At 48.5% G+C, this 23,634-nt stretch overlaps 1 protein-coding gene across 3 annotated transcripts in view; it reads right to left on the bottom strand.

Annotated features, from left to right (window-relative positions):
• The window catches only part of poln (polymerase (DNA directed) nu), a 479,439-nt gene that overhangs the window by 309,463 nt on the left and 146,342 nt on the right, over window positions 1-23,634 (bottom strand). For 2 of the 3 annotated variants that reach the window (XM_038805895.1, XM_038805896.1), the window contains 2 exons: window positions 21,085-21,230; window positions 5,087-5,155 (listed from right to left, as the gene is read on the bottom strand). In XM_038805895.1, the coding sequence (XP_038661823.1) occupies window positions 5,087-5,155; window positions 21,085-21,230 (215 nt within the window). The remainder of the gene's footprint in view (window positions 1-5,086; window positions 5,156-21,084; window positions 21,231-23,634) is intronic. The other variant, XM_038805894.1, reaches the window with a different exon arrangement.

The following is a 23,634-nucleotide window of genomic DNA, read 5'->3' as shown; positions in this document are numbered from 1 at the left end:
CAGAGGAAATGGGTGAGATTCTTAATGAGTACTTTGCATCGGTATTCACAAAGGAGAGGGACAAGACGGATGTTGAGGCTAGGGATGGATGTTTAAATACTCTAGGTCAAGTTGTCATACGGAAGGGGGAAATTTTGGATATTCTAAAAGACATTAAGGTGGACAAGTGCCCAGAACCGGATGGGATCTATCCCAGATTACTGAGGGAAGCGAGGGTCGAAATAGCTGGGGCCTTAACAGATATCTTTACAGCATCCTTGAGCATGGGTGAGGTCCGGGAGGACTGGAGAATTGCTAATGTTGTCCCTTTGTTTAAGAAAGGTTGCAGGGAAAATCCAGAGAATTATAGACCTGTGAGCTTGATGTCAGTGGTAGGCAAACTGTTGGAGAAGATACTGAGGGATAGGATCTATTCACATATGGAAGAAAATAGACTTATCAGTGATAGGCAGCATGGTTTTGTGCAAGGAAGGTCATTCCTTACAAACCTAATAGAATTCTTTGAGGAAGTGACAAAGTTAATTGATGAGGGCAGGGCTGTAGATGTCATATACAGGGACTTTAGTAAGGCGTTTGATAAGGTTTCCCATGGCAGGTTGATGGAAAAAGTGAAGTTGTATGGGGTTCAGGGTGTACTAGCTAGATGGATAAAGAGCTGGCTGGGTAATAGGAGACAGAGTAGTGGTGGAAGGGAGTGCTTCAAAATGGAGAAGGTGACTAGTGGTGTTCCACAGGGATCCGTGCTCGGACCACTGTTGTTTGTGATCTACATAAATGACCTGGAGGAAGGTATAGGTGGTCTGAATAGCAAGTTTGCAGATGCAGATTGGTGGAGTTGCAGATAGCGAGGAGGACTGTCAGAGAATGCAACAAAATATAGATAGATTGGAGAGTTGGGCAGAGAAATGGCAGATGGAGTTCAATCCAGGCAAATGCGAGGTGATGCATTTTGGAAGATCAAATTCAAGAGCAGATGTAGAAGTCAGGTATTTTAAATACACTTAATATAGGTAAGAAGACTGTTTAAGACAGAAATATTAAATCCCAGTTTTAAAATGAAAGAAATATACAACTTCCAAACTCAGACATGTGTTTGGGAAAAACAGAACCACTGATAAAAACATCACATTCTTTCAAGGGCAGCAGCGAAATCCCATGGGTTGTAAGGTGGTATAATTAAAGGTTCCATTGTTCTGATTTCTGGCCACTTGTGATAACAGCCTGAACCACATTCCATAACGTATGCAAGCTGAAACATTTTAGACTGTGTCAAAATACAGTTTCATTTATATTTTCGGAATAATAGCATGATGAGATGACATAATGTCTTAATTGTTGCAGATAAGCAACAAGTGGAAGTGGCGTTGCATTGGGAGGATGGATGGCTTGTTATCAAATCAAATGTGTTTTGAATATAGCTTAAACCAATTAGGATTATATTGGGGTGTGATCGGATCGCTTAAGACAGATATGAAAGAGTATATCCATGGATGATTTGGCCACCATTTTTAGACAAGAAGAAAGACAAGTAGACAAGAAGAAAGACAAGAAGACAAGAAGAAAGAAAGACAGAAAGAGACAGAGAGAAAGAGACAGGAAAGAGACAAAGAGAACAAGACAGAAAGAGAGAGAGAGAGAGAGAGAGAAAGTAAAGGAAGAGAATTAGAAAAGAGTTCTGTATTCCTATTTCATTTTCATACTTTGACTTCAGCCTTTGACTTTTAAAGTTGTGTTCAGGCTATTGTCTCAGAAGATAATTCCTGTGATTCTTTGAAGAAAATCAAATTGTCTACAAACTACCTTTTAAATCATTTTCAAGTTGTAACCAATGAACTTCAATAAAACAATTCTTATTTGCACCTGACAAGTTTTTAACTTGAATTTCTACTGAGTTTCAGCAATGTCTCAACAACAACCGGCAACCGTAAATTTGGAATACTGCGTGCAGTTCTGATCGCCACATTACCAGAAGGATGTGGATGCTTTGGAGAGGGTGCAGAGGAGGTTCACCAGGATGTTGCCTGGTATGGAGGGGGCTAGCTATGAAGAAAGGTTGAGTAGATTAGGATTGTTTTCATTGGAAAGACGGAGGTTGAGGGGGGAACTGATTGAGGTCTACAAAGTTATGAGAGGTATGGACAGGGTGGATAGCAACAAGCTTTTTCCAAGAGTGGGAGTGTCAGTTACAAGGGGTCACGATTTCTAAGTGAGAGGGGGAAAGTTTAAGGGAGATGTGTGTGGAAAGTTTTTTACGCAGAGGGTGGTGGGTGCCTGGAACGCTTTACCAGCGGAGGTGGTAGAGGCGGGCACGATAGCATCATTTAAGAGGCATCTAGACGGGTATATGAATGGGCGGGAACAGAGGGAAGTAGACCTTGGAAAATAGGAGACAGATTTAGATAAAGGATCTGGATCGGCGCAGGCTGGGAGGGCCGAAGGGCCTGTTCCTGTGCTGTAATTTTCTTTGTTCTCTTTGTTCTTTGAGTTACATCACGGACACCCAGGGGTGTCTAAAATGAAGATGCTAGCTCGAAGCTACGTTTGGTGGCCAGGTTTGGACAGAGACATAGCAGCCTTGGTACGTCAGTGCCAGGAGTGCCAACAGGGGCAAAGAGTGTCACCAGTGGCGCCATTGCACCCGTGGGAATGGCCAGGCAGACCATGGACCCACCTGCATATTGACCCTTTCATGGGCTCAATGTTTTTGGTGACAGTGGACGCCCACTCCAAATGGTTGGACGTCCACCGGGTAAACACGGCAAGCACAGCATCGACAATTGAAAAGCTCAGGGCCTCGTTTGCAACACATGGACTTCTGGAGGTATTGGTGTCGGACAACGGAACGGCATTCACAAGTGGGGAATTTGGAAAATTCGCGAAGGAAAACGGAGTCCGTCACATCAAAACGGCCCCTTACCAACCAGCGACCTACGGCCTGGCAGAGAGAGCGGTCCAGACACTTAAAGCGGGACTCAAGAAGCAGCCGGCAGCGTCAATGGACACAAAGCTCTCCCACTGGCTGTTTGATTACAGGACCACACCGCATTCCACAACGGGCATACCGCCAGCTGAACTCTTAATGGGAAGGCGGCTGCGAACGAGGCTGAGTCTCCTTTTCCCAAATTTAACGGGGAAAGTGGAGAAACAACAGGAGGCCCAACGCAGAGGGCATGATAATAGTCGGCAGCAGAGACATTTCCAGGTGGGGGCACCGGTTTGGGTCAAGAATTATGGGAATGGACCAACGTGGGTCAAAGGCATGGTAGAGTCCCAAACAAGGCCCATATCCTATGAGGTTTCGATAGGAGGTAAGGTGCTGAAGAAACACCTAGACCAAATAAGGGCAGCGGAACCACACCTGGAGGCAGGCGAAGCAGGACCGCCTTAAACTGGGATAGCCCAGACGGAAAGGATACCCACACCCAAGCCCCGAGCAATTTCTCCAGACCCCGTCATCCAGTCGTCAGGGTCGGAGATGGACACGTTCGACGAGGCCGCCGCGACACCTCTCCCCAAGGAGGAGGAAGAACAACTTCCAAGGAGGTCTTCAAGGAAAAGACTGGTACCTATAAGGTACACCCCGCCCACTTCGGAGAACGACCCGGCGGACAACACAGAGGTGACAGACCCAGACACGAGGAGCAGGAAGAAGCTCAAAGGAATGCCAGCTGGCAGGAATTCCTCGGACCTTGGGGGGGGGGGGGGGGGGGGGGGGGTGTAATGAACTCCAATTGGCTTTATTGGTTGGCCAATTGGAGTATGAGCTCCCTCAATGATAGTTTATTGAGGGGACCCATATAAGCACCTGTGTAGGCTTTGTGAGCCAGTCTTAAGTTGACTGGACTGCTAGCAGCACTGTTTGTAGCTGCTCCTGTAGTATCGTTATTGTGAATAAATATTGGTGTGGTGACGGAACTCCTGCCTCCCGTGGATTACTACAGAGTGTGTGTGAGAGAGAGATGGGAGTGTGTGTGAGAGAGAGATGGGAGTGTGTGTGTGAGAGAGAGAGATGGGAGTGTGTGTGTGAGAGAGGGAGAGGCGAGAGTGTGCGTGTGTGAGAGAGAGAGAGATGGGAGTGTGTGTGTGAGAGAGAGAGAGAGGCGAGAGTGTGCGTGTGTGTGAGAGAGAGAGAGAGATGGGAGTGTGTGTGTGAGAGAGAGATGGGAGTGTCTGAGAGAGAGATGGGAGTGTGTGTGTGAGAGAGAGATGGGAATGTGTGTGAGAGAGAGAGAGAGAGATGGGAGTGTCTGAGAGAGAGATGGGAGTGTGTGTGAGAGAGAGAGAGATGGGAGTGTGTGTGTGAGAGAGAGATGGGAGTGTGTGTGAGAGAGAGAGAGAGAAAGAGATGGGAGTGTCTGAGAGAGAGATGGGAGTGTGTGTGAGAGAGAGAGAGATGGGAGTGTGTGTGAGAGAGAGAGATGGGAGTGTGTGAGAGAGAGAGAGATGGGAGTGTGTGTGTGAGAGAGAGATGGGAGTGTCTGAGAGAGAGATGGGAGTGTGTGTGTGAGAGAGAGATGGGAATGTGTGTGAGAGAGAGAGAGAGAGAGATGGGAGTGTCTGAGAGAGAGATGGGAGTGTGTGTGAGAGAGAGAGATGGGAGTGTGTGTGAGAGAGAGAGAGAGAGAGATGGGAGTGTCTGAGAGAGAGATGGGAGTGTGTGTGAGAGAGAGAGAGATGGGAGTGTGTGTGTGAGAGAGAGATGGGAGTGTGTGTGAGAGAGAAAGAGATGGGAGTGTCTGAGAGAGAGATGGGAGTGTGTGAGAGAGAGAGAGATGGGAGTGTGTGAGAGAGAGAGAGAGGCGAGATTGTGTGAGAGAGAGAGAGAGGCGAGAGTGTGTAAGTAGTCTTGGGAGGTCCTGGATATTTGGGAAATCCTGGATTCTCATTTCATCTGCTTAAATCAGACTTTGGACATTAATCAAGGATTTTTTAATTTAACTCGTTCATGGAATATGGGTATTGCTACAAAGTCAGCATTTATTACCCATCTGGAATTGTCTATGAGATATGAGGATAGGCCAGGGAAGGAAAGTGAAGTTAAGATAATAGATAAAATAGCATTCTGTTTAAATAGTGTAACGCTTGCCTGTAATTTGGCACGAAGATCCATCATGAGGTGGTGTAGAATGTGAAGGCCGACACAGAGAACCTGCAACTTGAAAACAAAACCTGAAAAATTAGACAAGCACCGATACATTCAACCAATACAGAAGGCAATGGGAGGACTGTTATCCCAGGCCTCCTATTAGGAAAAGAAAGGTAGTTTTAAAGGATTTGTATTTCTATTGGTAAACATTAGAAATAAGGTATACTTTTAAGTTTTTAAAAAATTGTTCAGGAGATGCAGGCATGACTGGCTGGGCCAGCATTTATTGTCCATACCTAATTGCCCTTGAATCAGATCCTTTCAGAGTCATCCTCACTGCTGTGCATCTGGAGTCACATGTCGGCCAGATCAAGCAGGAATAGCAGATTTCTTTCCCTAAACAGCATTAGAGGACCAGATGGTTTTTTATGACAATCGACAATGAGTTCATGGTAATCTTTAGACTTCTAATTTCAGATTCTTTTGAATTCAAATTTCACCATCTGTCGTGGTGGGATTTGAACCCAGGTTCCCAGAGCATTACCCTGGATATCCGGATTACTAGTCCAGTGACAACATCACTACGCCGTCATGTTTAATTTAATGTTTCAGTGCCTGGAAGGGTAAAATTCTAAGGCTACATTCATTTTTGAATCATTGAGCATGTCCAAAATTAAAGGTATTAGTTGCTCTGAGAACCCCTTATAAAATTCAGATGGAAGCAGTCAGGACCGGGGGTTCTGCCAGATTGCAACCGACCGATACATTTCTGTATTTCGTCTGGGCTTGAGGGGGATTCCAGTTCCCGTTTCTTGCTGTCCTCAATGGTCGGATGTGTAAACCATCTAGAAACCTCATCATGTCTGAGGTATCTGGAGGAGCTCTGACTCATATAGCTCACAGTAAAACATACTGTGGTGAATGTAATTCACACTGTATTGTATTGTATGGTATTGTGTCCTTGTGGGCTCTGTCTGTGAGCCGTTGCGCGGCTCTACCCATAGGGGGAGATGAGGAGCTTGTACAGGGCTCCACCCTCAGCTCCACCCATGGCACCTCCCACTACCGGAAGTACAAAGTGCTGCAGCCATGTGAGTCTGCCCTCAGTTCTTCTGGTCGCAGGCAGGCTCAGTTGTAAGACTATTAAAACCACAGTTTACTTCCAATCGTGTTCCGAGTGAATTGATGGTCACATCACATACTGAAAGCCGCCTTTACCAGGAGAGGGGCTGAGACTGGATTACCTTCTTTGCTCCGAATTAGAGGGATTTCTTAGGATGCTGCCTGCTTCTTGAGTTGATGTGCAAGAAGATGGCCGCCTTCTCCCCATGTTCATAGACGGTGCCCCTAGAATGCCATAACTGATGTACGGTTTGTTCGTTCAAATTGCAAATTCAAATTGCAGTTGCAAGTTTTTTCTGTACATCAGTAATTCAGGCGTTGGGGCAGAAGAATTTTGGTGGCAAGATGGAGTCCACTAGTCTTTGTCGTTCCTCTCTCTGCTTCTTCACCATGTGAGCTTTATGATATAATTCCCCCCCACCCCCTCTCATGACGGCCTTTAGGTTTTATGATAGTGTTGACGGAGAAATTGACTCTGTTTTGTTGAGGTTGATAAGGTCTGTTGTAGCAGCAATCACTCCCAAAATCTGTCATGAGACAGTAAGCTGGTGTCTCTTCTCCAAGACGGGTGCTCGGGGGGGGGCCAAAATCAAAGTAAAATTCAACAAATTGAGGGGCATGGTCCGAAATGACAATTGCCGCGTATTCAGCTGCTCTCACTGAGGGGAGGAGGGACTTGGCAACAACAAAGAAATCAATTTGGGAGTAGACGGGGTGAACATGCGAGAAAAAAAAAAGAAAAGTCTTTACTGCTTTGATGCAGAAAACGCCACGGGTCAACCCCTCCAATCCTATCCATGAAAGAGGTCAATGCCCTAGCGATCCTAGTTTGGGGCCGGGATTAGGATATGGAACGGTCCATTTTAGGGTCCAAGACACAGTTTAAATCTCCTCCCAGAATCATCCGATGTGAGTCTAAATCAGGGAGAGTGTTCACCAGGGAGTTGATGAAGCTCGGGTCTGTAATATTGTTGTTGGATCACCTGATTTATATTACAAGAACACTTGTAGCTAAAGCTATAAATGATGTATTAACATTAAATGTGGGTAAGCTATATACAAAATAACAGATGAAAAACAGCAGGATCATGCACAAGCAACCTCTCTCCAGCTTCCTCCAGCCAGTCTGAGAGGTCACCAGACTCTAACATTCACTTATATACTTGTGCAACTCCTAGTGGCCGGTCGGTGAATTACAACACAACCATGATATCACTACCCCCTTTCATTTGAAGGAATAAACTATTATATTATCATCAGTATATTTGCATTAGGGCAGCACGGTAGCATTGTGGTTATCACAGTTGCTTCACAGCTCCAGGGTCCCAGGTTCTATTCCCGACTTGGGTCACTGTCTGTGTGGAGTCTGCACATTCTCCCTGTGTGTGCGTGGGTTTCGTCCCACAGTCCAAAGACGTGCAGGTTAGGTGGATTGGCCATGCTAAATTATCCTCAGTGTCCAAAATTGCCCTTAGTGTTGGGTGGGGTTACTGGGTTATGGAAATGGGGTGGAGGTGTGGGCCTTGAGTAGGGTGCTCTTTCCAAGAGCCGGTGCAGACTCGATGGGCCGAATGGCCTCCTTCTGCATTGTAAATTCTATGATCTATGATCTACATGTAATATCATGAGCCTATGAGTCTAACAGTATAATTTTTTTTTATTTAAAAAAAAGAAGGGCAAGCATAGTATGTCCAACTACATCAGGAGGCAGTGGCGTAGTGGTATTGTCACTGGACTAGTAAACCAGACACCCAGGGTAATGCTCTGGGGACCTGGGTCCCACCACTGCAGATGGTGAAATTTGAATTCAATATAAATCTGGAATTAAAGTCTATAATGACCATGAAACCATTGCTGATTGTCATAAAACCCCATCTGGTTCACTAATGTAGCTTAGGGAGGGGAATCTGCTGTCCTTACCTGGTCTGACCTACATGTGACTCCAGACCCACAGCAATGTGGTTGACTCTCCATTGCCCCCTCAAGGGAAATTAGGGATGAGCGATAACTGCTAGCCCATCTGATGCACAGAAGACTCCGCCATTACTGAGAAACATTTTAGAATGCTGTGCTGTTAGCTCGTCAGTCTGACAAATCTTAACTGTTTGTTCCAAAGACAGCGCCGACTCCCTCAGCAACCGTTCCCTCAGCTTATTTTCATTCACACCAAACACAATCTGGTCCCGAATCCACCGCAGAAAAATTACAGGTTTTAACTTTAAATCAATGATGAAATGATCTATGGACTTTCCTGTCTCCTGTATACATAATCGAAGCATATGGGCGGCGATTCTCGGATATTGAGGCCACGTTTTCGCGCCGTCATGAACGCCGTCGCGTTTCACGATGGCGCGAGCAGGGCCTGGGCACGACCTATTCTGGCCCCCATAGGAGGCCAGCACGGCGCTGGAGCAGTTCACGCCGCTCCAGCCTTACGCATGCGCAGTTGGGCCGCGTCATCCTGCACATGCGTGGGGAACTTCTTACACGCGCCAGCCCCGACCCAACATGGGGTCCGTGTTCAGGGGCCGGTCTCGACGGAAAGTAGGCCCGGAGGGGGGAGAGGTCAGCCCGCCGATCGGTGGGCCCCGATCATGGCCAGACCCCTTCGGAGGCCACCCCCCCACCCCGGTGAAGGTGCCCCCCGCCTCCCAAGCCTTCGCGACGAGTACCTGCCGACTGCGACCAGGTGTGGACCGTGCCGGCGGAACGGTCATTTTTTTCACCGGCCACTCGGCCCATTCGGGCCGGAGAATCGCTGCTCGCCATTTGCGACGATTCTCCGAGCGGCCCGGCGCGTTTCTCGCGGCGTGGTTTCGGGGGGTGGGAGAATCACGTGCAGGAGTCAGGGCGGCGTTGCACGATTCGCGTGGTGCATCGGCAATTCTCCCACCCGGCGTTGGGGGGGAGAATACTGCCCATAGCGTTCATAAATTTCATTCTTTCTGGGGCTGCAATGTGCATCAAATCTTCAAATTACTTTGTTGAAATTTTTACTATCTTAATTGTTTGCAAATTTAAACGTATTAAACACAGCAATTGCTTTGGGCGCTGCCGCTGTTCGGAGCATCGCTACCGTCCACAAATCTGATTGATCTTCTAAATTTACTGCAGAAAGAAACAGATTAAATTGTTGTTTAAACACACGCCAGTTGCTGTCCAAATTACCATGAAATCTGAGACTCATTAGTGTCTTCAAGGACTCCCTTCTTGCAGTCTGCAAAATCTTCAAATCTCTGTGGACCTCGTAGCAGGCTGGTTTTTTGTCTGTGTTAATACCATCCAACCCTGGTACCATGTAATGTACCCTGTAATGTCCTTGTTAGATGGCCTGATTTATATTACAAGAACACTTGTAGCTAAACTATATTATTAACATTAACTGTGGGTAAACTATATACAAAACAACAGATGAATAGCAGCAAGATCATGCACAGGCAAACTCTCTCCAGCTTCTTCCAGCCGGTATAAGGGGTCATCTGACTCTAACATTCACTGATATACAAGTGAGAGTCCGAGTGGTCAGCCGGTGATTTGCAACACAACCATGATATCACTGCAGGTTCCTCCCAATTGGGGCCATAAATATTCATCAAAATAGCCGGAGTGTTCCGAACGAATCAGAGACAATGATGTAGCGACGATTGAGGTCATCAATAATTTGCGAGGGGGTAAATTGTAATTTTTTGTGGATTGGTATTGCTCTGCCTCTAGCCCTACTGTTAAAGCTTGAGTGAAAGACTTGTCCCACCACTTTTTGCCAAGTCTCACCTGGTCCTTCACCTGCAAATGTTGTGTAGGAACACAAGACCCGGGTCTAGACGCTTCAAATGTACAAAGGTCCCAGCTCGCTTTACTGGGACATTCAAACCCCTCACGTTCCAGGTTATAAGGTGGAGAGGAGAGCCTCTACCGCATCTCCCACCATGGTCAGCCATTGCACCTGTAGTTCGGCAGGCAAGAAACTTTGCAACCTCACGGCGAAGGGATCCCACCAGGACAACGGTCCATACTTCAGACCGGACAAGTACAAATTAGTGGACAAGGTCAGACTAACAGCTATCTATGCCCTATCCCCCCAAAAAAGCAGGACTAAAATCTAAGCTCCCCCTCCCCAAATATTTGCGGGTGGGAGCTGCTGAGAGGCTCTCGAACCGATCCTGTATGCAAAGTTGGGAAACTTCATTAACATTATTCAAAAACAAGAATTTAACTTATAACAACCCTGTGGTAATGGCAGCACTATAAGAGCAATAGATATAACACTAGCATAATGAGAAAAAAAAGGGCAACACTTCAACAGTAGTAACTTTACAGTGTAAATCAGCCAAATAAACAACGATGATATAACTTTTGAACATACAGCAATTTAACTTTTAAATAACGATAAAGATTTACAGACAATTCGAAGCCAATTTCTTAACAAGAGTGTTAGTTTTTTCTGGGGAGTCAAAGAAGTGATCCTTTCCCTCGACCGAGACTCGAAGAAGGGCTGGGTAAAGTAGTCCAAACCGGATACCTTTCTTGATTGGGAGGTTGTGCCCCATTAAATGCAGCTCTTTTCTTCGCCAATTCGACGCTAAAGCCCTGGTAAAGCTGAATCCAGTGACCCCCCCCATTTAACGTCACGGTGCTCCCTGGCCCATTGCAGGATCTGCTCTCTTTCTTTCAAGTTATGGAACCTCAAGATCATTGCTCGAGGGGGTTTCCCTCCACGAGGTCTTGGTTGCAGTATGGGCTAAGCCTGATCTATCTCTGGAGGAGGGATTTAAGCCACCATCTTGCCCATCATTTTAAAAAGCGTGTCGGCTATGAATTCTGTGGGGTTGTTGTCCTCCGTTCCCTCTGGAAAACCCACGAGGCGGATATTTTGCCTTCGAGACCTGTTCTCCAGGTCACTTACTTCATTCTTTAAAAATGTATTCACATCCAGGACCGAAGACAGGGGGCAGGATTACCCGCTGGCTGATGGCAAAATTGGAAAACGCAATTGAGCGGAGAATAGGTTCCGATTCCAAAATTGCTTTGGGCACCGATTTGACGCCGAATCGCAATTCTCCATCACCTCGACAGCGGCGTCAGTGCGCACCGGAACACACGAAAGTAGACACCATTTGCATATCATTAGCAGGTCTGACACGCAATTCTCTGGGGGTTCCGCAATTCTCCACTTTCTATGGTCTGGGTTCCCGACGGCACGGATAACTTATGCTTTCAGAAATCGCAAAACCGGCGTCGTGGCTGATGAGGGTAAGAGGAGGTAAGACATAGGGAGGCGCGACTGTGGACAGCCGAGTCAGACACTGGCTGAGCTGGCTGGGGTGGGGCTAGCCCTGCCAGGGCCAGAGAGGGGAGGGGGTGTCATGGGCGAACAGGCCAAGTGCCCCCTTCCCCCCACAACCCCCGGGCAGCGTCCAGGCATGGACCGTCATTGCCCGGCCTGCAAGGCAGCCATCTCGCTGCACACCCCACTGATCACCCCCCCCTTGGCCCCAGGTTCTTCAGAGTGACACTGGCCTAATGGGTGTCCCCCTCCCACCCCCGCACCCCACCTTCCATCATACTGCCACTCCCACCTAGCTGCCGCCCGCCAGCGAGCCATCAGGCGCCCCACCCAGGGCAACGCCCACTGTAGTCCCTATAGCGGAGCGTACTGCTAGCAAGGCAGTGCCAGTCGATGGTACAGGGACAGGCGCCAAGGCCAAAGGCCCCAATGGTGCAGGGCACCGACGGGACCAAAGGTACGGGGATGGGGGGGAACATGCGGGGGCAGAGCCTGCAGTGCCAACCGGACCCACCATGAATGCCGTTGGACCTGGTTGGGCACCATGCTAACATGTCAGCCTTTCACCCCCTGCAGACAATGGATATTGGAATTCGACCAGCAATGGTGGCCTTCCTCCTAGTCGCCGCAGCCCTGACCCTTCTTCCCAGGCCAGGGCACAGGGTGGCCCACCTCTCCTCCACTGTGTCCAGTAGGATCTCCAGCTCGGAGTCTGTGAAACAGGGTGCCGCTCTCCTTGCTGCCATCTTGTTGGCTGGGATGGTGTGTGTGGGAAGTGACGCCTGATCTGACTGCGGGCTATAACTCCCCTTTCCTGCCTGTACCCCCTTAACCTTGTCTTGTACATCAATTGTGTCGGCAGATGCTGCTGGCCCGATCAGAGGGTCAGAAGATCTGAAGTCTCAGAAGGAATGCTGGGAGAGGTGGGCATTGTTGAGGCAGACAAGAAATCTCAGGGCCATCTCAAAACAGAAGTGCCCATGGATAGGTGAGTAAGATGGCTGAGATTAAAGACCCCAATATCGGAGGGAAACTTCTCAGTGAGGATCGATGGGGCATCAAGCAGCTATCTCTCCTGCCTGTGGCCTCCTCTTTGGGCCATGAAAAAGCTATTTTACTATCTCCATTCAATGCATAAATTCACTTCCGAAAGACAGTAACAGATGTGAGGTAAGCTGTGTTCCTCCAATCTCTATTTATTTGAGTGTGGTGAACAGGCTTTTCTCTTGTAAAAAGTAGGGTGACCTCAGAGAGATCTTTAAAATAATGAAAGGTTTTGATAGATTGTCTACAGAGGGAGTATTTCCACTTATGGGGCAGAGTAAAACTAGAGGTCATCAATGTACAGTGATCACCAAGAAATCAAATGGGGAATTCAGCTCGAAACTTCTTTACTCCAAGAGCGGTGAGATTGTAGAACTCATTACCACAGTGAGTGGTTGAAGAAAATAGTCTAGATGCATTTAAGGAGAAGATAGGCTAGTATTTGAGGGAGAAAGGAAATGAGGGTAATGCTGATAGAGTTGTATAGGAAGTTATCAGAGGAGGCTCGAGTGGGACATAAACACTGGAATGGACCAGTTAGGCCAAGCAACCTGGGTGGGATTCTCTGATCCTGAGGCTAAGTGTTGAAGCCATCGTAAACGCCGTCAACAGGCCCCCAGGATCAGCAATCCTGCACCCTACAGGGGGCCAGCACGGCACTGGAGCGACTCACAGCTCCAGCTGCCGATACCGGTGCAGATCTGCGCGTGCGCGCTACGATCAGTGCGAACCCGTGCCTGCACGCTAGTTTCCTTCTCCACACCGGCCCCGACGCAACATGGCGTAGAGCTACAGGGGCCTGGCGCGGAGTAAAAGAGGCCCCCATCAGGAGAAGCCGGTCCACCGATCAGTAGGCCCCGATCGCAGGCCAGGCCGGGGTGGGACAACCCCTCCCCCCTACCAGGCCACCCCCGCAGGATGGGCGCCAAGGTCCCGCCGGGTAGGACCACGTGAACAGCACCGTTGGGACTCGGCCTATTATGGCGGCCACTTGGCCTATCCTGTGCGGAGAATCGGCGACCGGTGCCGTGCCAACCGCGCCGGCGCCAATGGCGGTGATTCTCCTGTCACCGGGAGAATCAACGGACCGATGTCTGGGTGGCGTCGCATGAATCGCACCCCCCCCACCCCCACCCGGCGATTCTCCGACCCGGCCCGGGGTCAGAGAATCCCGCCCCCTATTTCTGAGTTCCATGCAGCTGTAAATGGCTCCATTTCATGAGACACATTAACAGATGTTAAAGAATCAGATAGTTGCGACCGGTTTATGGACGAGAAACCTATTCAGAAAGCACATCCTAATGTCAAGCCTCAAGTGTGTAACTTGATCAAGACATGGCCACACCGATCCCTACTATTATCATAAACTCATACGGAATAGGGACAAGGGATTTCAGTTATTTGTAAAGTATGGAGAATCATAGAATCATAGAATTTACAGTGCAGAAGGAGGCCATTTGGCCCATCAAGTCTGCACCGGCTCCTGGTAAGAGCACCCTACCCAATGTTAACACCTCCACCCTATCCCCATAACCCAGTAACCCCACCCAGCCTGGACTGTTCTCCTTAGAGCTGAGAAGGCTAAGAGGAGGTTTCAGAGAAATGTTCAAAATTATGAACGATTTCGGTTTTTTTATTGCCCTGTGGGCAATTAAGAGTCAACTACATTGCTGTGGGCCTGGAGTCACGTGTAGGCCAGACCAGGTAAGGATGGCAGATTTCCTTCCCGAAAGGACATTAGTGAACCACATGGGGATAAACGACAATCGACAATGGTTTCATGGTCATCATTAGACTTTCAATTCCAGATTTTTAATCAAATTCATAATTTCATCATCTGCTATGGTGGGATTCGAACCTGGGTCCTCAAAGCATTACCCTGGGTATCTCGATTACTCGTTAAGCAACAATCCCACTACGCCACTGTCTCCCCCAGAGGGTGAGGTAGCCAGACGTTGTTAAACAGTAGGACTCCCAAAGCTTCGCTTCAAGAACGCTTGCAAGTGTGACATAAAGGCGCCAGACCGATCACCGCACTTGGGAGTCACGAGCTTGTGACAGGTAATGACGAAATCTCCTCGATGCCCAATAGCCACAGGGACTTGGCAACAGATGCCAATGTTGAAAGCAACAACCCACAACAATACTTGCTGGCTTAACCTAGAACCTGCCTCTCAAAGATTGGCCTCTTCAGCCATCAGCAAAGGTGTACCATATGAAGACACGCTATCTAAAATGGATAGGTTTGTTGCAAGCCCATCAACCTTTGTAACTGGAAGGATGCTGGAACTTTGGCAGTATAAATAAGGAGAAACTGGCAGGAAAGTCAGTAACCAGAGGGCTCAGATTTAAGATAAATAACAAAAGAACCAAAGGGGAGATGAGAAAAATGTTTTTTTACACTGCGAGTTGTTAGGAGCTGTGCTTCCAGAAACGGTTGTGGATGCAGGTTCAGTATTAACTTTCAAAAGGGAATTAGTTAAGACACTTGAAAAGGAAATAAATTGCAGGTCTGTGAGGAGAGAGCAAAGAGAGGACGGCTAAATTGGACAGCTCTTTCAAAGTGCTAGCACAGGCACGAGGGGGTGAATGGCCTTTCTCGCTGCCATACACTTCTGCCATTCTAATTGCAAAGTCATGCAAAAAGGGGCTGTGCTGCAGTATTATTGACCCTTTCCTCAATTAATTAGTCAAGGGGCAGGGGGGGGAAGATAGATGATGTCAATAAAATAATTAGCAGATAAATGAAAAACAACAGGGTTTTAATTGACAAGCTAATCTGTTTGAGAACTGGTACCAACATGCTGATATTGGACTTTAATTACTGACACAGTACATTTTCATCAAGGTGCACCCTTCTGCAGGGAACAGCGACTCTCACATCTACTGGGTCAGCTAACAGCACAAAAACGATCAGCTGGCTCTGACTGTGCCTGTTAATATAATCAAAGAGAATGTCACAAGTCACAAAGGCAATCCATTCATGCCATTTATTACGGCGACTAAATTCGAAGATTGTGGAACTTACAGCCTCTGCAAATATAGAAATATATTTTAGCACCCATCGCGCAAGTTGTTATTTGTCTCCTAAACTCAATCTTCACAGTCCAGACTGGTACCAGTCCCTGCCTCCAGCTATCCTTTGCCATTTCATAGAATCATACAATGATACAGCACAGAAGGAGCCCACTCTAGGCCATCTGAGATAATGCAATAAGAGAGCCATAAAGCCAGGTTTTACTGATGATGCAAAGGTTACCGGCACAGTAAGCAGTGTAGACAGGAGGATAAAATTAAAAAGTGACATTGATCGATTAAGCGAATGGGAAACCCTGAGTCAGATGGATTTCATTGCAGCAAAGAATGAGGCCATCCATTGATTTTCTTTTCATTCGTTCATGGGCTGCAAGCAAGGCCAATGCTTATCGCCCCGCCTCAATTCCCCTTGAGGAAGTAGTCATAAGATGCTGTCGTGAACCACTGCAGTCCAACTGGTGAAGGTGCACGCACAGTGCTGTAAGGGTGGCAATTCTAGGGTTTTGCCCCAGAAACAATGAAGGAACAGTGATATCGGGCCGCATTTTTTTCTTCAGATGTGGGAAGCGGGAGTCTGGGCTCATTGCAGCCACCTCGGGGAAAGCTGCCCCATCAGACTCAACTGTCCCGTTGGGGCCGCGGGTGCAAGACGGAGTTGGGCTGGTCACCCCCAGACACAGATTGAAGGCGGCCACACGGGTTGTGAGTGCCAAGGTGGGTGGTTTGAAGGGCCTGTGTTGCTTCTATGGGACTTGGTCTCAGTGGTTTTGATAAAGATAGATCCTGTAACCCTCCCCCATTACATCCCATTACCCCCCGCTGACTTTCCATGCCTATCCATGCCAACCCATGCTCTCAACCGAACCCCAATGGCTCCTCAAACTATGTCCCCCATACAACCCAAATGAACCATCATAACTTCCCCCCACCCCCCCCAATTGCCGCTTTAGCCCCATGCCAATTCAATGGCAATTCATGCGAACCCTTCCTCCCCAAACACCCCCACAGTCCGACAGAAATGGAATTGATAATGAAAATCAGTGCTGCGGGAGATGAATTTTTCTTTTTGAAATATTTTTTCAAATTTCATTACTAACTTTACAGTGCCAGATACGGTCAAAACATATAATTACAGTAAATTCTATACATTGTGGTTCAGGCAGTAATCTGCCATCAACCAGTCTCTTGCAGTCTTCTGCCTGTCCTGGGTTTTTCTCGGATGCATTCATTTCTCTTAATAATTTCTCTTCCATATTCCGCGACTTGTCCCGTGCCCCTCTCCCCCGCTATTGGTTGTTGTCTGCGAACAGCTCTTGAAACAGGTTGATGTACAGTTAGCACCATTGCTTCACAGCTCCAGGGTCCCAGGTTCGATTCCGGCTTGGGTCACTGTCTGCGCAGAGTCTGCACATCCTCCCCGTGTCTGCGTGGGTTTCCTCCGGGTGCTCCGGTTTCCTCCCACAGTCCAAAGATGCACAGGTTAGGTGGATTGGCCATGTTAAAGTGCCCCTTAGTGTCCAAAAAGGTTAGGTGGGGTTACTGGATTTGGATTTTGTTTATTGTCACGTGTACCAAGATTCAGCGAAAAGTATTTTTCTGCGAGCAGCTCAAGAGATCATTAAGTACATGAAAAGAAAAGGAAATAAAAGAAAATACATAATAGGGCAACACAAGATAGTCTTAGAATTAAATTTTAAAAGATTAGAACGATTGTAAGATAAGTAAAAAGAGGATCTGTTTAGGGAGAGCTCGCAGAGAGTCGCCACACTCTGGCGCCATCTTGTGAGAACTGAGTTACGAGGATAGGGTGGAGGTGTGGACTTAGGTAGGGTGCTCTTTTCAAGGGCCAGTGCAGACTCGATGAGCCGAATGGCCTCCTTCTGCATTCATATTCACCTTTACTGCCTGCACCCAGCCTGCCAATGATAGGTGGCGGCTGTCCCACCTCAACAAATCTACTTTAACCCTACCCGCCAGGCTCGTACAATTCAATTAACGGAGCTGGGCCCAGTCCCGAGCCACCTGCACCCACAGGTACCTGAAGTGAGTAGTCGCCACACAAAACGGCAGTGCAACCAGGCCAGCTCCCGCCCCCAGGGAGGAGACCAAAAGCACTCACTTTTCTCCAAATTCAATTTATATCAGAGAAAGCTCCAAATCCAAAATCTCCATAATATCCTCCACCGTGCGACCTGGATTAGAAATAGACAACAAAAGGTCATCAAAATGACCTCCTCACTCTCCCCCTCCACTTATCCGAGCTCCTCAGTGCAATGGCCATGGGCTCTATCGCCAGCGCAAACAAGAGGGGGACATGAGCCACCCCTGGCTCATTCCCCTATGTAGCTGAAAAAATGAGTTCACCTCATGCCTTTGGTTCCTTAAATAACTATCTGTCCCATGCCACAAACTTAGGGCCAATTCCAAACCACTCCAACACCGCAAACAAATAACTCCACTCTCCACGATCAAATGTCTTCTCTGCATCCAGCACCACCACCACCTCCAGCTCCCCTCCTTCTGATGGGGAGGGCACCACATTTGACAAGCACTCCACATTCGAGGACAACTGCCTACCCTATATAAACCCTGTCTGATCCTCTCCAATCACTTGCGGAAGGCACTGCTCTGACCTCAGTGCCAACACTTTGGCAAGAACCTTGGCATCCACATTTAGCATGGATATTGGCCAATACAACCCACACTCTACCGGATCCTTATCCTTTTTTAATAACAGCGAAATAGATGCCTGGCCCATTGTCTCCGGGTGCGCCCCTTTAGCTACCACATTCTAAAACATTCCACTACCAGCGGCGGCAGGCTATCCAAAACCTGAACCCATCCAGCCCCTGCGCTTTAACCGTTTGCATCTTCCCTATTGGCGTCCGAACCTCCTCAATATCCACTGTCTCCTCCAGCCCTGTCTTCTCTTCCTCTCCTACTTTAGGACATTCCAGCCCCTCTAAGAACTCCCCAATATCCGATTCATCCCCCGAGGCCCAACTTATACAACCTCTTATAAAACTCCTCAAATGCCCTGTTCACCTGCCCCGGCGCCACCACCAGCCCCCTTGCCCCATCCCGGAACTCAACAATCTGCCGGCAGAGCAGTCTCGCCAGCAAGCGACTGGCCTTCTTCCCATACTGTACACCCTTCACCCGCCACAACTGATGGACCCCTTTCCCTGTAGACACAAGGTCAAACTGCGCCTGTGGTTCCTTTCTATTGACCAAGGTGGGATCCTGTGACATACAGTAGTGCTACCAAACACACTACAGTAAGGGAACAAAAGAGGTGCAGGAAGGAGGGGGAAGTCCAGAATGATGACTTAAAATCCAAGGATACCTGGTGAACCATTCAGGACTGAGATGAGGTGACATATCTTCACCCAGAGAGAGGTGAGCCTGTGGAATTCGCTACTACAGAAGGCAATTGAGGCCAAAACATTATGCGCCCTTCTCCGGCCTCGTTGCCGTCTCACTCGAGCGAAACAAGGCTGATAAATAGCGGGAGAGGCCGCCAAAAATGAAGACCGAGCCAGGCGCCAAACAGTTTGGGATGCAACCAGCCTGCTCCCGTAGGTGAAATCGGGATCTCGCCGTAGCATGGTGAGAGCCCAATTATCACCAGTTCAGCCCAATTTCCGTACAATTGATGGGAGCCACCCCATATCCAACGGCCTCCCATCATTCATTGGCCTCCCCAGCAAGTAGTCAAGCTGGCACCGATTAGTACTCCATTTAACGAAGGTGAACCTGGTGGAAGGGATTCCGTGGGGAGCTGAGGAGGTGAGTAGCCATCATTGTTCACAGGCAAAGAGCCCGGGGCGCTGGGAATGCCACCCCTGTGCTCACCGGGGGTGGGGGACCCTACGCATGGGTGGGCTGCCATGGGAGGGTGGGGGGGAGGGTGCTGGGGATGGCAACTGGGGAGGCGGTTGCAGTTGTTTCACTTACAAATCTGGTCCCTGTAAGTTATTGAAGCAGTCAAGCGCCAGTGATCTCAGAAACGATATACAAATTATTGGTTAAGTCATCTGCGGGGCTGGAATCAAGCGTGCGCTAACCCAGGGTGCCGTAACATTATGTCACTGTCACCCTGGAACTCCCTCCCTAACAGCACAGTGGGTGTACCTATACCACATGGACTGCAGCGGTTCAAGGCAGGTCACCATCACCTTCTCTAGGGCAATTAGGGATGGACAAGAAATGCTGACCGAGCCAACAAAGTCCACATACCATAATAAATGATTTTTTTTAAACCCTGAGATGAACAGGTTTGAACCTATATTCTTTGGAGTTTAGAACGAGAGGCGATCATATTGCAAAGTATAAGATTCTGACAGAACTTGACAGGGTGGATTGGATTGGATTTGTTTATTGTCACGTGTACCGAGGTACAGTGAAAAGTATTTTTCCGCGTGCAGCTCAACAGATCATTAAGTACATGGGAAGAAAAGGGAATAAGAAAAGGGGCGAAGCATACAGGGGTGTAGTGTTAATGAGGTCAGTCCATAAGAGGGTCATTTAGGAGTCTGGTGACAGTGGGGAAGAAGCTGTTTTTGAATCTGTTCGTACATGTTCTCAGACTTCTGTATCTCCTGCCCGATGGAAGAAGTTGGAAGAGTGAGTAAGCCGAGTGGGAGGGATCTTTGATTATGCTGCCCGCTTTCCCAGGCAGCGGGAGGTGTAGACGGAGTCAATGGATGGGAGGTAGGTTCGTGTGATGGGTGGATGCTGAAGGAGCTGTTTCCCACCTTGAGGTAATCGAGAAAGGGTTATGAGAAGCTGGGGGTTGAGAGGGAAGCAGATGTAAGGCCACAATCAGATCAGTCATGATCTAATTGAATGGTGGAGCAGGCTCGAGGTGCTGAATGACCTACTCCTGCTTCTGTTTCGTATGTTCTTGTGAACCCTTCCTTGCACCTAGGCATGCTGTTTCATTTCACCTTAAAATAATAAATCCTCCGAATCAGATAACGGAGGGAGAAATTAAAGTTGAGGGGAGGAAAGGGAGTGGGGTGGGGGGTATGAAGACACCAAGGCAAACACAGGGCAGGGGAGCCAGAAGGGACAAAGGGTGAAGGCACACATGGGGGTAACCATAGCAGCCACAGCAGCAAACCGGAAGCTTTGTCCAACAACGCACAGCTGATGCCAACCCCCCCCCCCGTATGAGCTAGTACCAGGGGGGGCAACAGAGACATAAATTAGCAACCGACTGCCAGGGCCTCAAAAGCAGGAGTCCCCAAACGTGTACATCAGACCATTTTCGTGAAGGTCGAAAAGCTTGTTTGACCTTCATTATTTCTTTTGTATACCCAGCTTGTAGATTCACGCTTTTCTTTCTTTTTTTTATTATTGTGTGTTATCCACGGCAAATGTCACTGTAAATATTGTAAAACCAATTAAATATTTTTAAAATAAATAAAAATAATAAATCTTGCCCTCCTCTCCCAAACACATCCAGCATCATTTGAAACAGATTGAGAGCGACTGAACCTAGACCCACCTTTGTGTTTCTCGCAGACTCCGACAATTCTAATGCTGAAGACTCCCCACAGTGTTTAAGAACCAAAGTCTGGAAGCAGGAAGCATTGTCGCTCGGATCCAACAACCATCCGGCAATCCTGGGGTCGAGAATTTCCCAGTCACCGGCTGCAACAGCACAACAAAAGATTTAGGCAAAATCTTACAACGCCGTCACCTTTTCAAGTCTTCATGGAACATTCAAAGATGAAATTAGCAAAGGACTTTGGGCCATCAAAAATAAACACTGCAGATTTGTGAACTTGAATATTCCATCTGTGCAGGAAATATTTAGTGTGCAGAGGCCATACAAAACAGCCTGCCCATTCCCACCCGACTGTCCACACCTGCCGTACTATGGCTTATTCAAGTCAATACATTGTCAACAAGCCTAATAGAGGCATTTAATTACTTATTTAAATATGGCGGGTGGGCTGCCGAGTTTGATGCCTACCCACCTGCCATATTATGACTGTCAACCTGGGGTGGGCAGGAAGGTGATGGCCAGTCATCTGACCGGTTTTTCATACCGAAAACATGCCTGGCGGGGGTCATGTGAAGTCCAGACCATTGGTGGTGAGGGAGGGGCGATGGAGGAGGGAGGGGGATTTTCACCTCAGAAATTGGGTGGATTTACACTGAATGAGAGGTTTAAGTGTTAAAATCCTACCCTCAAACTGTCCACCTCCTGTTTTAAAGCAGTGTTTTTATTCGATGTGACTGTCACTGGCGAGGCCAGCATTTATTGAAATGAAATGAAATGAAAATCGCTTATTGTCACAAGTAGGCTTCAAATGAAGTTACTGTGAAAAGCCCCTCGTGCCACATTCCGGCGTCTGTTCGGGGAGGCTGGTACGGGAATAGAACCATGCTGCTGGCCTGCCTTGGTCTGTTTTCAAAGCCAGTGATTTAGCCCTGTGCTAAACCAGCCCCAATAGCTTATTGTCACAAGTAGGCTTCAATGAAGTTACTGGGAAAAGCCCCTAGTCGCCATATTACGACGCCTGTTCGGGGAGGCCGGTGTACGGGAATTGAACCCGCGCTGCTGGCCTTGTTCTCCATTGCAAGCCAGCTATTTAGCCCATTGGGTTTGTGACAATGCGATCAACCTGCTGGGTTGGTGATTTTAAATATTACGAGACTAAAAGCCTCACTGTTATTCTCCACTTGAGATTCAACTGCAGACAGCCCGGTTTCCTAGATACCTGCAGCTAATCTCAAGAGGTGAGTGCCTTTCACTGGACAACTCGATTCAGCATTCCTGCCTACACAAATCCTCCAACAATTGCACAGCTGCCCAACGCTACTAATCGTTCCTTGGCCTACCCACCTGCCATAGCTCTTCCACCATCACATGGCCATCACATGACGTCTGCCACCATCATCAAAGCCCTCAACACAATCTTCGCTCTGTTCGGCTTCCCCACCTACATCCACAGTGGCAGGGGATCCTCATTCATGGGTGATGGGCTGCGTCAGTTCCTGCTCAGTAGGGGTACCGCCTCCAGCAGGACGACCAGCTATAACCCCAGGGGAAACGGGCAGGTGGAGAGGGAGAATGGGATGGTCTGGAGGTCTGTCCAGCTGGCCGTACGGTCCAGAAATCTCCAGGCCTCCCGCTGGCAGGAGGTCCTCCCCGATGCACTGCACTCCATTCGCTCACTCCTATGCACTGTGACTAACGACACACCCCATGAACGTCTCTTCGCCTTCCCCAGGAAGTCCACATCCAGGGTGTCGCTCCCAACTTGGCTCACAGCTCCAGGACCTGTACTCCTCCGTAAGCATGTACGACTGCACAAGGCGGACCCATTGGTTGAAAGGGTGCAGTTACTCCACGCTAACCCCCAGTATGCTTACGTGGTGTACCCCGACAGCCGCCAGGATACTGTCTCCCTCAGGGACCTGGCACCAGCAGGTTCCACACACACATACCCCTCCGACCCGGCGCCACCCTCCCCTCCCCCGGCACAACCAGCGGCAACCTCCCCCCCCCAGGACCATTCCTCCTCTCCCTCTACACGCCCGAGGATGAAGAGGATTTTGGCACGCTCCCGGGTCTCTGCGCCACCACTGCGTGGCTCCCAACGTCACATCAAGGCCCCAGACGGGCTAAACCTGTAATTGGTTCAGGACTGTTAAAGCACCTTGTACTGGACTTCAAAAAATTTTGTTGCCTCTGTATATTAAAACTTTTCTGTATATAGTTCTCCGCCACCCCGCTGGACTCAATTTAACAGGGGGTGAATGTGGTAATCACCACTGTTGTATATTAGGAGATGTGTGGTAAGGCCCTGTACTACAGGTACGGGGGTAGTCCCTGCCTGCTGGCTCCGCCCAGTAGGCGGAGTATAAATATGTGTGCTTCCAGTACAGCAGCCATTTCGCCAGCTGCTGTAGGAGGCCACATATCCTAGTGTAATAAAGCCTCAGTTGTATTCAACACTCATCTTTGTGCAATTGATCGTGCATCAAAAAGTCTGAGACCACACACGAACAGATTCAAAGACAGCTTCTTCCCTGCTGTTACCAG

The sequence above is a fragment of the Scyliorhinus canicula genome, chromosome 8 (assembly GCF_902713615.1).
Source record: "Scyliorhinus canicula chromosome 8, sScyCan1.1, whole genome shotgun sequence".
In the NCBI taxonomy this organism is placed as follows: Eukaryota; Metazoa; Chordata; class Chondrichthyes; order Carcharhiniformes; family Scyliorhinidae; genus Scyliorhinus; species Scyliorhinus canicula.
The sequence above is the reverse complement of the archived record's forward strand: the minus strand, read 5'-3'. Positions and strand labels throughout refer to the sequence as shown.